Source organism: Suncus etruscus, chromosome 1 (assembly GCF_024139225.1).
Source record: "Suncus etruscus isolate mSunEtr1 chromosome 1, mSunEtr1.pri.cur, whole genome shotgun sequence".
Lineage (NCBI taxonomy): Eukaryota > Metazoa > Chordata > Mammalia > Eulipotyphla > Soricidae > Suncus > Suncus etruscus.
In genome coordinates, this window is record NC_064848.1 from 45,196,993 (window position 1) to 45,214,049 (window position 17,057).

Here is a 17,057-nt window from a genome sequence, read left to right on the forward strand (position 1 = left end):
GTTCAGATCTTGTCCTTCCCTTATTTGCTTAGGTGACCTTGGGAAAGCCTTAAATCCTCTGTTCCTTTAACTTGTCCTGTGTTAAAGAAGATGTAGCAGTCAAAGATTCTGATGCAGAAAACTGTATTTACTCTCTATATTTATATATTTAATTATTTTATATTTATATTTAAGGCAGAAATATTATTTTTAGAAGGCACTGGTTTAACTCACAGCAAGAAAGAACTACTGTCATTGTAAAAAAAAACAAAACTAGTTAGTTTTTCTGGATGATTCCAATTCTAGTCTATAGTCATAGATTACCTACCACTGGATCTCTCACTCTTCCAAGTCTTCCAAGTCTCCTGCTGTATGGCAAAGCTGTATAGAAACACAAGAGCTGAAGGAATCATGCCCACCTTCTCTTAGCCAACTAATCAGCTGCACATATTAACTGCACATATTAAACCTGCCTTGATAACTATAAAGGTTGAGATTAACTCATATGGCTGCAAACAAACTGCAATGTTCTGTGGACAATATGTTTGAGGGGAGGGCATGGCTCACACCAACAGTGCTCAGGGATTATTCCTCTCAGTGTAATGTCAGAAATTGAACCAGGGTCAGCACTGTACAAACATACTTTAACCTTTACACTATTTTTCTGGTCCCCTGGACAATTTTATAAGCAGAGAAGGAAAAGTGTGGTTTCTGATTTTCTTTCTTCTTCTCCTAGAAAAAAAAAATAGAGTCTAATTATCACATGGGAAATTCTCAGTTTCATAGCATATATTTTTGTATGTCGATACATTTGTTCTTTCTTTTTAATTTTTTGGTTTCCTTTCTCTCCTATCTGTCCTTCTGTCCTTTAGTCCAGTCCTTTCCTTGAGTCCTTTTACTTTTTCCTTCCTTCCTTCCTTCCTTCCTTCCTTCCTTCCTTCCTTCCTTCCTTCCTTCCTTCCTTCCTTCCTTCCTTCCTTCCTTCCTTCCTTCCTTCCTTCCTTCCTTCCTTCCTTCCTTCTTTCTTTCTTTCTTTCTTTTTTTTCTTTTCTCTGTATCTATTTTGGGGACCTTACTACTGGCTCTGTGCTAAGGGATCATTCCTGGTGGGGCTCTGTGAACCAAACCTAGGTGAATTGAATCCAAGGGCAACATCTTACTCATTGCAATATCGCTTCAGCACCTTTTCCATGAATATCTTTTTATCAGATTCTCAATGAATTTTCCAGGAGAAAATTAAATTACTTTAAATATAACTCCAATTTTCTATCCTGATAATAAGGAGATTTGATGCACCCACTTATAAATGAGGAGTTCAGTTTCTTACCTATAAACTGATAGTAATAATCATTTTATATAGCATTTCTGTATATCATATATTAAAAAAATTGAAAATTGTTACTAGCCCTCTACTTTGTAAAGAATTATATTTGGTGATTTGGAGAGCTACAAGCTCCCACTTAAATCTTAGTGCTGCCCCTGCACATAGCAACTGGATTCATATGATCATATCTTGTTCATTCTCACCCAATTTCCTCCCTTCTCTTTGATTGTCATAATTGACTAATAAAATCAAGCAATTTTTAAATATTTCCAATAGGACAGTGAAGTTCAGGTGCTACATAATTTCCTTTTTCAAGAATGGAGATCCAACTGGTAGAACTTCCAAGTCGTCCAAGGGCCCCCTTCAAAGTTCTTTCCAGAAGATCTTGGGACCCACTTGATACCAATTTTCTACAATGAAGAACTGCATGAGGAGGCCCAGCCTGGGAAAGAGACAGGTGGCTCTGGCGTGAACACTGTAACACATTCTCCCTAGGGAGAGAAATTCCGAGAGTTTAGCTCACTCTTTCCTGCCATAAAGTACACTGAATGTTAACAGCTTGCTCCTGTCCAAGCTGGTGTTTTTTAAATTAAGTATTGTTAAATCCATACCGTTTGGAATGATGCTTCAGACAGCCCTGACACTCTTTCTTATGCTTCTGCTTTCACTTCATCTAATATATTGTACATGGAGCTGGTAACCAGTATTAAGGCAGCAACAGCAGCTGTGGCTGCTGCTGTTCAGACACTGGCAGACGGCTTTAATTTAGATACCTGAAGAGGAAAAAAAGGAACTCCGCCAATGCCCTGCTCAGATGCCATTAAGGGTCTTTCCCAGGCTGCCATTAATGTGGATCTCGATTACCTAGGGTTTTATGTTCTTTTTCCCTGGCACTGAAAAAGGTTTTGGAAATGGCAAAGTTAGGAGACAGAAATTATAGACTATATAAGCTACTTTCCATTGTCAGGTAACTCAGACCCAGAGAGCACCTGAATACTCTTCCTTCTGCTCTTTGCCTTTACTGTAAACATCTTGTTTCAGCAAATATGACATCAGTTGTTACTGAAATGTGTTTTCATATTTCATGTTTGTTTAGGTGTATATGCATACACACGTGTCCTCATGTATAACTCATGAAAAAGAAAAGGAATATGTATGAGATAAGAGTGATTTAAAGCCAGGAGATCCTATTTGAAACCTGGTTCTAAGTAGCAGGACATAAAGCAAGTCACTTAAATTTTCAATCCTCAGTTTCCTCAAGTATAAAATGAGATCAGTGTATCCAGAAAGTAAATAATCAAGGTAATATAATATTGCCAGTGTGAACTTATTTTACAAGCTTAAAAATATCTCAATACTTTAACAATATCAAAATCAGTAGCTTTTACACATTTTTCCTAATTACCTTAATATAATTGATTTTTTTCCAAATAAATACTAAATTATTACTTTGTATGATACTTGGTTGTGTGATTGTATTCTTTTTTAACAGTCTAGGAAATTGATGCTGGTGGAAGTCCCTGGGTTACTACTATGCCCAGACCACTCCATTGATTTTCCTCAAAGATAAGAAATTCAGGGGCCCAGAGAGATAGCACAGCGGTGTTTGCCTTGCAAGCAGCCAATCCAGGACCAAAGATGGTTGGTTCAAATCCCAGTGTCCCATATGGTCCCCCGTGCCTGCCAGGAGCTATTTCTGAGCAAACAGCCAGGAGTAACCCCTGAACAATGCCGGGTGTGTCCCAAAAACCAAAAAAAAAAAAAAAAAAGAATTTCAGTAGGAGATAGGGTAGTGAATTGAAAACAAGTTTTATTTGAAGGTTGTAAAAAAGGGAAGGGAGAGGATAAGAATGAGAGAAAGTAATATACTTAAGAGAAAGCATGGGGTTCTCTAATAATGGAGAGAGCCCTGGTACACAACCCCATACAAAAGTAGTAAAGTATACATCTCAAGAAGGGAGATGCAGTGACATACGCATGCGGGTAACATGTTCCTGGAACCAAAGAACACATGTGAACGCCTCCTTTGTTCCAAGTGGATTTATATATGTCTTCTCTGAACCCTACATGGTAAGAGTCCATTACTATAGTGGTTCCCTTAGGGTAGTTAATTATCCTTCTCTTGACATTCCTTCCCTGGCATTCATTCCTTCTCCCAGAATGGGATCCAATCTTTTTTTAAGATATGTTCTGGTTCCAGTTAAAGACCTTATCAGGGCATGGTCACCAGACTAGGTATTATATTAGTTTTTAGGCTACCCATTCTTATTATTTTCAAGAATTCATTGCCATGGGGGCTTTTCCTTACCTGCTTGCCTGCCTCAGAAATGCTAAGTGCATAGGGACCAAAATCATCGCATACTAGAGTTGGTATCCTTAAGTCATTCACCACGTAATTGAGGGTTTGACTTAAAAATTCTATTTATTATTGGTGACTTCATTGAATTGACAAACTTCCTAAATATAGACAAATCTATCAAAGCTTCAAGGCAGACGTCTTGATTTAAAAGATATAGACATAGACAATATTTACTTCCAAAGCAGAACAAAATTTCATCTTGCAGCCAAATGGCTATTTGGGGGCCAGAGAGATAATACAGAGAGTAAAGTGTTTCCTTGCACTTAGCCAACTTGATTCCCATCATCACATATGGTTGGTTCCCTGAGCCCATCAGGAATGATTCCTGATGTAGAGTCAGGAATAATTCCTGAACTACTGGGTGTGGCCAGAAAATTTAAGGATAACAATACCAAATAGCTATTATTTATTTTCTGACCATGACAAGATATTTACCCTATTCTAATATATCTTTTTCACTACCATTGTTGCCATTATTCTTTCTCACATTATGTGTTCTCCCTTCAAAATTGCTTACTGAGTGATATATAAGAATTAAGAGGGAAGAAGCCATGCTGGATATTCCTTTGCATAAAAGTGAAAGGGACTATAGCTATTCACTCTGACAGGAAAAAAATAGCAAAATGCAACAATAAAAACACCTGTAGAAGAAAGCTCTGATGGAAAAGAAAAAAGATCTAATAGACTATAACTGAATGGTTATTTTAATCAGTTGTTTTTTTTAACATGATGAGGATTTCATATAATATCAGCTATGCATTTCTTAAATCTTAGGAATTATTTTAACTTAGGAGCATTATTTAGCTTTGAAGAGATTTGTAAAAGAAATCTATTTTAAAGGGATAGGCATACTTCAAGGAAAGGTTCTTTGTTGTGGACTGTTTTTCTAGGTAGAGAAAGGGTGAACATTGTATGCCTTGATTTCCTAACAGATTAAAGATGAGTTTTAATACCTCTTCTGTCTTAATTGTTATGCCATATGAAGTAAGCAAGCTGACATTGAGCGACCTGCTTTTCTTTACTTTTTGAAGAGCAGCACTGCAAGTATATGTTTATAAGCAGACCTACCTGTATTCCCATGCCTAGTGTAACTTGATCAGGTTTTCCATATTTGTGTGTTTCAAATTCTTATCAGTTTTATCTATTAATGAAAGGAAAGAATAATATTTCTAAATATTGCCTACCTTCGCCATATATACACCTGGGCTATCAGGAGATCTTCAGTAACATACCTATCGAAATGTAAGGCAAAGTTTGCTCTATCATTCTTTTGGAAACTCAGTGATCCCTTTAACAGATAAAAAGAACAACATCCTTGTTTGGCTCTTGATACTTTTCTAAAGCTGTAATAAAATCTTCTTCTAGTAGAGCCAAATCTTGCATGCTAGAGGATTAACCAGACCAGAAGCTTCCTGACCTTCTCTTTGCTGCTGCTAGTGTTGTCATTTCACTGCTCATTAGCACTTCCTCTAGTTTTGGACTGGACCTACAAGGTCATTGCATCTGTCCAACCCTTTGGCAAAAGTGGAAGGAAAGATAGGAGAAATCAATTCAGCCCTTTTTAGTATATTATAGTAGTTCTGATAAAGGATGTGGATAAGGAGGAGACTGAAACTTGTTTAAAAAGGTTGGAATTAACTATAGATTTAATTCATCCTATTTTTTTCTCCCCTGCTAAATCATAGCTGAGAGTTGGCAGTAGTTCAAAACCAGGCTATTCCTCAGCCCCAAATTTTAGCCCCTCTTATCCTGGAGTCTTTGTTAAAGACTTCTTGAAAATTAGGAGATTATAATTTCTAATTTTACCTTTAGTGTTAAGAAACCCTGGCTGTTTTTAACTATCACTTTCCAAAGAAGTAATTTACCCTTTTCTCCCCTAAACCAGATCAAATCACTAATAAACACAAAGTAACATACACCAATATTTAGCTTTACTGAGGAACTTGCAAAAACTTATATCGTCTTCCTTTTCTAAGTAAGGGGAGAAATAAAGAGGAACTTTATGGAGGAGGAAAAAAACCAGCTATACAGAATGCACTTAAAGGGCACATTAAGTCCGTTTGTCTATGGTTCTTTCCCTTTATGGCATATGTTATATATTGACAGGGATTAAGTTTCTCTCCTGAATGGAACAATACAGAGTCACTGGGAGCTACTGTACTTTACAAAGCAACAGGCATGAGCACAAGCAAATGGCAAATAGAATTGTATCTCACAAAGAACTAACCAGGTATGTTAAAAAGCACAGGACTTGGCTTCATCCTTTGCAATCCCGCATCTTTTGCATGTCTCTTCTCTCTCTGCTGCGCGATCTGCTCTCCTTCCTTTTTCATCCCTTTCCCTCTTTTTAGCTCGCACAGTTACACTTTTTCTGTCCCTCTGGCTTTGTTATTCAGCATGTCTGATTAGCAGGAGCCTGATTGGCTGGCTGCCTGCTCCGAGAGAGATTCCATTCAGCTTACCCCCCACCCTTCCACCCACCCACCCACCCACCCACCCCTTGGTCAGGAAATGTGAGCTGTGCTGATGGAAGCTGATAGGCAGGGCTGGAGTGTTAGCACCAGTACTGGATGTGACAGCAGGCAGAGGAGCACTTAGCAGCTTATTCAGTGTCGATTCGGATTCCGGCAAGGATCCAAGCATGGAATGCTGCCGTCGGGCAACTCCTGGCATACCGCTCTTCTTTCTGACTTTCCTGCTCCTGGTAAATACGTTTTCATTTTAATACGTTTCTATTTATCATTTAGGTGCTATCTGGTGTGGTGGTGGTGGTGGTGGTGGTGGTGATGGTGTGTGTGTGTGTGTGTGTGTGTGTGTGTGTGTGTGTGTGTGTTGCTCTTTAACTGCCAGGTAAAATAATTTACGTGATTTTAAATCAAGGAAAACTTCTTTTAGAATTTTAGCCCCAACTTCCCAAGCAAAATAAAGTGTGTAAGACTTTGCAGAGTTAGTTAGAGGTATCTAACAAGACTGAGATGTGAACTTTGGGAGTATTTTATTGCATCATTTACTGTGGACTGTATAAGGTGGTGTGTATGTTTATAATTTAGGTAATACATTTTGAAATAAAATGCTCTGACTATGATGTCCTTAGAACTTTTTGAAAGATGTGCTATAAGGGGCTTTCCCTTCCTGCCTTTTACAGTCTCTCTCTCTCTGTACATGTGCGTTAGAACCAGGTACAGGAGGCAATGAGAGCCTCTTTGCAGCCACCCAGATTAAAGCTCATAATTACTGTAAGTCATCTATGGATACACGTTATTACTAGTATTTATGAATGAGGATTAAATCTTTGATCTCTGATCTACTTTTGAAGAAGAAAATGATGACTTTTTGTATAGCTATTTCTATAGTCACAGTGATAAGATGCTCTCTCTTGTACATACTGCATTTTTGACTCAAAGTAAATGTTCCATTGTGACTCATACTTGGTTTTATGGGCAGAAAATGAACACTCACTGTCCAAAAAAAATCTACACTCAAAATATTAATAGCAATGCACATTTTTTAAACCAGAGTGTTCTGGGCAGGCAGCTTAGTAAACCTCATCTGAAAGTTTGATTCCAAAAGTTGGACACACTGATTCCAAACAAACGTGATTGAAGCTCTCCCTGTCACATGGTATGGCATGCCAGAACTTCCTCAGAAGGTAACAAGGCAAGAAAAGAGCAAGGTAAAAATGAAGTGAATGGTCTTGAATATTAGATGGTGAAGGAATGTGTTTTGTTCTCATTAGACTGACAATTTTGATCTTCACTATAATTATCAAGAAGAGAAACAATCATTTGGTACAGTTAAATATCTTCAGGATGATTTATCATAGTAATCAGATAGCAATAAAATACTTTATTTATTCTCAATTCTTAATAACTTGTATCATAATAGCTAAGGAATCATAATAGCTTGCTGTAAATGTTGTAAATATAGGATATATTTTCAGTTTTTATAGAAATATAAAGGCAAACTGGAGTTAAAGCATGAATGGACTATAAATTTCAGCTGTTCTGAGATATATAAAAGACAGAATGTTTAGGTGTGCTTTATGACTAGTGGAACAAGCAATTTATGAAAGGTGTCTCATTTTTTCCATATGGGATATATTACTTATATACACACCATTAGTTAGCCTCGTCTGTCTCTGTGATTTTTAAAAAGTATGTGTTATTTTCCCATTAAATTGCATCACACAACAAAGTTCTAGCACATAACAGCACTTTTGTATCTTACTATGGTAGTATAATCTCATACTTTGGAAAAACTTGCCAATTTAGAAAGTGGCTGTTTATTACCCATTTGGTAAATACATTATGTTCTTCTTCAATATCTTGTATATTCATAAATATACATATATGTATTCGAGAATATATATACATATCTATGTATGTACACATATATATAGCATAAATATGGATTAAAAAAGGACAGTTTGCTTACTTAGAAGAAACTGAAACTTATTTAAATTACTATACATGTATTAAGTAAAATAAATCAAACCCAGTTGCTTTATGTATGCACTTAATTTGTGAGGTTATGTTTAAAGGGAGAGAAATAACTGGTGAATGCCTATATCCATCTCTGTGAATAATGACCTTATCATGCCTGTCCATGTATATGTATGAAAGTAATAAACATTAACTTGTTTAAAACGCTTTACAAGAGGCTATCCTAATAGCCATACAAATAAGTCATACTAAACTACTTCATAGATAAATTTACATTCGAGAAAAGATGTCAAAGAGCAAGAATAAAATTAATTCTTTTCTTCAGGCTATGATTGTAAGATTTTTAGCAGTGATGGAAGCAGTAGTACAAGTTGATCTATAGACTTTGTTGGAGACTTTGGCTTTTGTATCATCTTTGCTATTAAAGATGTGTACAATAGAACAAGAACTTATTACACCTGCTCATTTGTTTTCCTAAAATATTTTAGCTTTGCAGCCAAAATCCATTTGGCTTAAGAGAAAGTGACTTTTAATCTAATAAATAATTAAAGAGTAAAAGCATGATATCAGCCCTCACTTGAATTTAGGTAGAGAAATTTAACTTGACTTGCTTATATCTCCTATACTTATAGTACATGTTTCTAGGTTGAGAATTAATTGAAGAAGTTTCTTCTTCTTTATTTAATCTTTATTTAAACACTTTGATTACAAACATGACTGTAGTTGGGTTTTAGTCAAGATTGATTTAAATGGAAAGTCTAGTTTTATCTCAAAACAGTTTTCATATTAGTGAAGTTGAATCATCTGTATTATGACATGATTCTTGATAGTGTACAAATATTGAATGATGTTCATCTTTGCTTTTTTCCAAAGTCCTTTTTCCTTGGAACATTATGCCTCAGATAATGAGGCCTTTGTGTCTTCTGTATCTATTTCTGGTTACCTCCCATATTTTTCTGCAAAGCTTACACTTTCTTTTAGTTCTGGACAAATTGGAGCTGTAGGACTAATGAAAAATTTATCCTGATATTCTTCCTGGTCAAATTCAACCACACAATCCAACTTTCCCACATTTTCCCAACCTACTCCCCTTTTGTATTCTCTTTCTTTTGTCCCAATTGTTTAACTCAAAAGAAATGTGGCAAAGACTATGGCTGACTATTGATATATAGGTCCATCTAAACTTGAAGTCAAATAACTTTTTGTCAGAAAGACATTTACACAAATCTGCATTGGCTATTTGTTTAAGTGGATTGAAAGACTTTTGCCTACTATTGTAAGGAACTGAAAAAGTAACAGTAGGAATTATAATATAGTACATGAGTTTTTTCTGTTGCTTTTTATTCCGTTTCTTTTTTCTATTTTTTTTTTTTTTGCCTCTCTGCACTAAATTTGTTCATAGAAACTAGTCAAATACAATAGCCCTTCTTCTTACATTCTGGAACTCTCCACTATTACCTAAGTGAATTATCTTGGATGTCAAGAAACACCATTAGCTATGGATGGATATTAAATTCTTTATTAATAGATAGTGGCCTTTTTCATTGTTTTTCTCTGTGTATGTGTGTGTGTATATGTATATATATGTATATATATATATATATATACATACATATATGTGTGTGTGTGTGTCCTTCAGTGAAAAGCACCTTTCTTTAACTGTTCATCTATCTCTATTTTTTATTCTCATATTTCATTTGTCTTCAACTCCAACTTACAAATTTTTCATAGAAAATCTCTAAAACACAGAAGCATGTCTTAAATCTTTTTTCAAACATTTTTAATGTATATTTTTGTCTAGACATGACCAAACTACATTTTTGTTTTCTCAGGCTCCTGTTTTTAGTGTTTCCGTCTGTTCAGGACCACTCTTTGGCCTCCTTATTATTTTCATGTGAACTGATTCGATTTGCTTCAAATAAGTTGAAGGAAGTATGTCCAATAGTGGTCACTAGTGAACTGCAAATGAATCCTATTATACCAGGAAAGTTTTTCTATGAAAAATTACATGGATGTTGAACATTTTTTGAAATAGAGGAATAGTGTATGTTATTATTTATAAATTTATGTAAATGCTAATATGTTGATTATTCTCTGCCACAAGTATTCAAAAAGTGGAGAGTAGTTGTCTGTAACACTGAAGTAGCCTGTTACTCAAGCTTGGTTGTTGCACATAGTTCATTCTTATATCCAAAAAAGTAAAACTTAAGTCAGGGTTTGTATATTTTTAATAAGTAAAGTGTGGTTAACCTCTATGCTTATTGCTCATTTATTTTAACCCACATTATTTTGGTACATTTTGCAACAGGAATTACATTGGGATGCAATATGGTTCGGTGTTTTGTTTCTCTCCCTCTTTTTATATATATTCATCAATTTGGCTTTTATTTTTTTCTTTGGTTTGTTTTGGGGGCCCACACCCAAGTCAGAGTTTTACTACTGGTTCTGCTCAGGGAACACTTTTGTTTGGCTCATTGAACAATTTGGAGCTACCAGAGATCAAACCCAGGTTAGCCTTGAACAAAGCAAGCATCCTACCAGTTGCATTACCTGCCTTTTACTTAAATATGTTTGTTTTCTTTTCTTTTTTTTTTTGTTTTTGTTTTTGTTTTTGGGACACACCTGACAGTGCTCAAGAGTTACTTCTGGCACTACACTTAGAAATCGCTCCTGCCAGACTTGGGGATATGGAATGCCGGGATTTGAACCACCGTCCTTCTGCATGCAAGGCAAACACCCTACCTCCATGCTATCTCTCCGGCCCCTATGTTTTATTTCTTATTTGCTGGTTTTATGTCTCATCTTTCCACTCCTGCTCATGTACTTTTCCTGGCTCTGTGCTCAGTGACATCTAGAGGTTCTCAGAGGCCCATATGTGGTGCTGGGAATTCAAACTAAGGTTCAAAATTGCCATAGCTATGTGTTTTAACTTCTGGTCTATCTCTAGCCCCGTAATAAGTAGAACTTTAAACTCCAGAAATATGTAGTATAATATAGTGCTTTGTATACTGTGTTGTATATGCAGGCATTATCACTGTGGCAAACATTATTAGCAGAGAGGACTTAGGAAGACTATCCTGTATCTCTGCCATTTCCTACATTTCAGTGCTTCGGTTGTATACATTGCAATTTATTTAGACAAGTGACAACTCTGCTTTATCTATTTTCATTTAAAATTAAAGACACTCTCATCAACTATTTGTTTAATTCTCATCCCTCATTAAGCATTTTCTACTGTTTCTTATAATTTCCGGACTAGATTGACCCAGAAGTGACCTCATCATACCATGAAGACCTTCGTCTTTTCTTGAGTGAGAACATTCCCTGAATTAGCATGAAAAACCTTCTAGTCAAGCATGTTGAGATAATCACAGGAAAATGTGTTTAAATTAAATTTTATAGTCTTGCCATTTTTTTTCCACTAATTTTCTTCTTCTAGAGAATTGGCTTCAAACTTAGTATTTTCACCAGAATAAGACAAGTTCATGTCATTTTTTGTCTACATCATAAAACCCATACCATGTGGTTGAATTCTGGCTTGATTGGCAGTCCTGGCTCATGAGCAGCTTAGTACTGGCATACCAGAGGTGATGTAAGTCCTGAAGGATCCTAATTGAAATAGGCCAGCACAGATGTGTGGGGAGCCTGCCTGCTAACTGAGGTAAGCAATTGCTATCAACCCTTCTTTTCATGAGCTAAAAAATAAATGATTAAAACCTCCCAATTTTGAACTTCAAGATTAAAACCTACATTTAATAAAACATAACTATCCTAGTTTTTCCTCTCTGGGCTATCGTTAACTAAAGTAATTTGTATGTTGATAGCAATTTTCTGGCCATGTCAAAATGTCCTATTGGTAGTTGTCTGCAGACACAATGAACTCTGCTTCTCATTTTTTTCTCTTCTTTTAATTTAAAATAATATCTTTATTTAAGCACCATGAATACCAACATGATTGTAGTTGGTTTCAGTCATAAAAAGAACACCCCCTTCACCAGTGCAATATTCCCACCATCAATGGCCCTCATCTCCCTCCTGCTCTACCCCCTGCCTATATTCGAGACAGGAATTTTACTTCTCTCACTCATTAAAATTGTCATGATAGTTGTTAGTGTAGTTATTTCTTTAACTGCTTTCACCACTCTTTGTGGTGAGCTTCATATTGTGAACCAGTCCTTCGCATTTTTTCCAGAAGCTCTTTACTTATGTCAGCTTGAGTATTTCTTTGTATTTATTGATCAGACTTTATTTTAGTTGTAAATATATATCTTATATCATTAATCGTTATATCTTTCTATAGGAGAAGTACTGGAATGTCTATTAACTACCTTATCCAAAGTTCCAACAATGTTGGAACAGTCAACCCCAACTTGATTCCTGGCACAATATCTGTTTCCCCCAACACTTTCATTGGTCATTTGTGTGCACAGATCCAGGAATAGCCCTGAGCTCGTGTGCATGGCTCCAACCTACCTCCCCCAATAAAATCCCAAATTCAATCAGTGGCTATATAGAAAGAAAAATGTTTAATTGTTCATCAGTGCCATAAAAATAAGCATAAGTATGATCTTATTTTTTACATTTATTACATTTATTAAATGTAATAAAATATTACATTTAATATTTTAAATGTAATTTTAGGTTCTGTTGTTGCCTTCCATTGTATCTGTCATTTAAGTCTCATGTTATATTTATATTTTTGCCTATTCTATTAACTTGTGGGTAACAGCCTGAAGAGAGACATTTTCTTCTTCCCTCTACCAATATTTGAAAATTAGACCCAGTTAAATATCATTGAATGGATGAATAAATCAGAATTATGTTGCACTGGGGGCTCGAGAGATAGCATAGTGGTAAGGCATTTTCCTTACATGCAGAAGAATGGTGGTTCAAATCCCAGCATCCCATATGGTCCTCTGAACCTGTCAGGAGTTATTTCTGAGCATAGAGCCAGGAGTATCCCCTGAGTGCTGCCGGGTGTGACCCCCCCCAAAAAAAAATAAAACAAAAGAATTATGTGACACAAAAATTAAGGTGGTAGAAAGAGGATAAGTACAAATTAAAAAGAGCAAATATGAACCTCCATTTCATAGGTGAAATGTTCCACTCATTTCTGTGATGACAAGACTGTTAATCACCTATTAAGTACAGAAGAGAAACATTTTGTTTTTCTTTCTTTATCTTAAGCATATTTGTTCACACTACAAATATCAATTAAATAGCAATCCTTCTGTTATTGTTAATTATCATGAAAGATTTATGTTTCAGTTCGTGCAATCCCCAAGTACTTTATTTATGAACTTGTATTTTGGAAAAAAATTATATTAACATTAACCATTATTTTGTGAAACTGGAAAGTACTCATAAACTCTAATTTTAGCAGAGATAATGCTATGGGCTCATCAAACTCATTATATTTTCTTCTGGAACACAAAGATAAACTATATTTTCCTACTTTCTTATGAATAGATGAGGAGAAGTGATTGAATTTTGGTCAGTGCAATGTGTTAATTAGAAGTTAGGGGCCGGGAAGGTGGCGCTAGAGGTAAGGTGTCTGCCTTGCAAGCGCTAGCATAGGACGGACAGCGGTTCGATCCCCCGGCGTCCCATATGGTCCCTCCAAGCCAGGGGCGATTTCTGAGCGCATAGCCAGGAGTAACCCCTGAGCATCAAACGGGTGTGGCCCAAAAACCAAAAACCAAAAAAAAAAAAAAGAAGTAACATTTGTAGGTTTGAAACCTTACATGTAATCTTCAGAGTTCTAAATTAAAAGAAAATAGAAGAAATCTTTTTTTATTTGGTGATTTGGTCATTCCCTATTGTCTTGAAGCTCTCAATTTTTTCTATATGTTTAACTGTATTTTCTTTATTTTCCCTATGTATTATCTGTTTATTATATGATTCTAGCAAGTAGATAGTAGATGGTAGCAAGTAGAAAGTAGATGGAGAGTTTCTGGTATCTAGAGGATTATATGGAGGGTTTAAGACCTTTAAGACTGTATGGAATGACCAGGACACACAATAAAAGATCTCAGCCCCTCATGTCTACTTGAAGCAGAGTATCACACTCTACTTACAACTGTAAAAAATTCTGTTTGTGAAGGTTCATTTTTAACCAATAAGCAAGACATGAATACTTGTTGTGTTTAAACACTGAAATTTGGGGTACAATGTTATTTGTTATAGAACTTTTAAAAAGTAACACATGGTTTTAATTTATTTGCAATGCATGATCATTCTTGTAATTACTAATACTATTTTCTATTTATCATATGATAAAATTGATACAAAAGATGGCAGGTCATCCTAATGATTGTGCTTTGCAACAGAACACATCTCAAAAATGTGCTAAGGAATAAGAGTATGAATGTCAGACCTTCAGAATAAGTATAAAAATGGATACATGTGCATTTTTCAGAGATAGAATATAAGAGTGAATGGAAGAGTAGAACAGGGAAAGAAACCAAAAGAGGCAAGGCTGTGGTAAACAGAATCTCCTGGAACTGAGAGAACAGCCAACACAGCCAAGGACACAAAACCTCACAGGCCCAAGGGAAAGGCAAAGAAAACAGAAAGAAACTGAGAAGCAGAAAATAGAGGCACAATACAATTCCTGCTCAAATGACTGGTCATCAGTAAATAAAGGAATGACCTCTAAGGGAACAGATTAACACTGATGGAGAAAGTAAATGTTGCACAAAATAGCATATAAAATGAAACATACTGCTTGAGTATACCTACTTGCAATTGTGATACACTTGTCTGGAATGCATCCAAATATCAAACAAAATCTCTGAGCATAGAGGACAAACATTTAAAGAACACTGATTCCAGCTTTAATAGTGGCTGAGTCATTTTCTCACTTCGATATTTTTGTTTCTTCATCTCTGACCTAGTCCCATCTCACCTAAGTCTTTGAAATATTAGGAAAGACAAATACAGTGTTTGATGTTGACATGATTTTTACATTTTTTGGAAGAACTATGAACCTTCAAGAGATTGCCTTCATTCATCTTATAGTTATTTATCGATCATCACCTCTACAGGCAATACAAAGAGAGGCACCATAGACGTCTCAGTCCTTGCAATTAGGAGAAGATTAGTAGTGGGTTGAATATTTTGATGTCAAGTGATTCTAAAGTTTCAAAAATCTTTTTTTTAGAAGGTACTCTATGATGAACATTATTTTCAGTTGCCCCATGGGTTGACTCATCTTAAGTTACTCTTCTGCATCTACTCAGACACTGTTTAATCTCATTTACTCATAAAAGTAGATTACAGTTTCCCACAGTTTGTTAATGTATTATCTTCTTAGCTATCAACAATTTGTATTTGCCATCAAACATAATCTTTTCTTTTATTTTCTATAGTTCAGAATATCTGTGAATATCACATACTAAAATTGTTTCTTTGTTAATATAAATCCTTTAGGGAAAAGTTATCCTTCAAATATATGCCTATCATACTAATTGGTGAAAATTATGTATGTATTATGTATCTAGATAGATTTTATCTGCCCACTCCCACTGCAGCATCATATCCAAAATGCCAATATCATATCATTTTCTCTGACTATTGTGATTAGTTTGTCAAAACCTAAATGCATAAAAAATCAAGCATATTCATTTTAGAATTACATTTATAAAAGCACAATTATTGTAGTAGGTTGAATTTCCTTTCCTCACTAGATTTTTTAAAAAGCTTACCAAAATAACTTAATTACATAAAATTAAAAAAAAGCACCTTATGAAAAACAAAGGGGGTAGCTAAAAGGATGGGAATAGCAGAAAAATCATGTGTGGTAGCAGATGCCATTTATAATAGAGGAGATTTATTCCACTTCTGAGGCACAAAATTGCAGGATTCTTTAATAGTTTCACCACCTGTGAATTATTTGGGTGCACCTCATAAGCGGGTTCTTTCTTCTATTTGTTTAAAGAAATAAGTAGTATGTTCGCCAATTCTACACTACATTAATTTTCAAAGAGTTTCCATTTTCATCTTCATTGCTTTTTCAGATTTTTTTCCATAGCTTCTGCCATTCTTTAAAACTTTGGGTATTTTCCCCTTCTACTTTGTCTGGGGACTTTCTTTAAGTTAGTAAAATTTGTTGGCATAACTGTTGAAACGAAAGAGAGAAGAAGTATGATAACCTAAGAAGTCCTGAAAAAAACCAAGAAACACTAAAGAAACAAGAAAGGAAATTATGAAAACCTATAGTAAATTCAAATTGTCCAATAAAATAAATATATATATATCACTTTGTTCCCATATTCAGGTATTGTTAGGTGTCTGATTTCTCAGCCTGATTTGCAGACTTCAATCTCCTCCACTGTTCTGCAAGAGTATTATTCAAATATTGTACTTCATCAATAGAATCATATAGAAAAAAGAGTAATGGGAACAGTAAGCTTCCTATAGTTCAGATGCTGAAGTGAAACTTGAGGTGAAAGGGTATTTTTTTGTTTTTGGTTGCTTACTTGTTTTATAGATAGCCCATTTATTCACAGCAGTTGTCAAAATTGCTTGTCATTGAAACTTTATATGTTTTTTTGATGTGCCACATGCTTTTTTTTTATTTGAGGCTTTTAGCTGATCTGAGATAACAAACATGCCTGGAAATAACTGTCACAGGCATAGTTTAATTGACATTTCCTTGACATAGATTCCTACATCTAAGAGCAAAAAAAATGTGAGTTCAATTGACTTAGATCTCTTTGAAGACAGGAGATAGGTTTAATATTGTTTTAGATATCTTTATATCCTTAGCAATAGACAAAGCATTTGATATATACAAAGTATTCATGTAAGATTTATTTTTGCACAAATGAATTACTTCTTCCAGATATTTCATTTGAAAATTTTAAACATATATGTTTACAAGGATATTTGAGATCTATCAACAGAAACACTTAGGTATGGACCCTGGGAAGGAACCATTCTGAGCTAGAAT

At 35.1% G+C, this 17,057-nt stretch overlaps 1 protein-coding gene across 1 annotated transcript in view; it reads left to right on the forward strand.

Annotated features, from left to right (window-relative positions):
• Positions 1 to 6,175: 6,175 nt before the first annotated feature.
• ADAMTSL1 (ADAMTS like 1) overlaps positions 6,176 to 17,057 on the forward strand; it is a 503,362-nt gene continuing 492,480 nt past the window's right edge. Inside the window, 1 exon segment of the mRNA XM_049769401.1 lies at positions 6,176 to 6,366. Within this exon segment, the coding sequence (XP_049625358.1) occupies positions 6,304 to 6,366 (63 nt within the window). The 5' untranslated portion in view covers positions 6,176 to 6,303.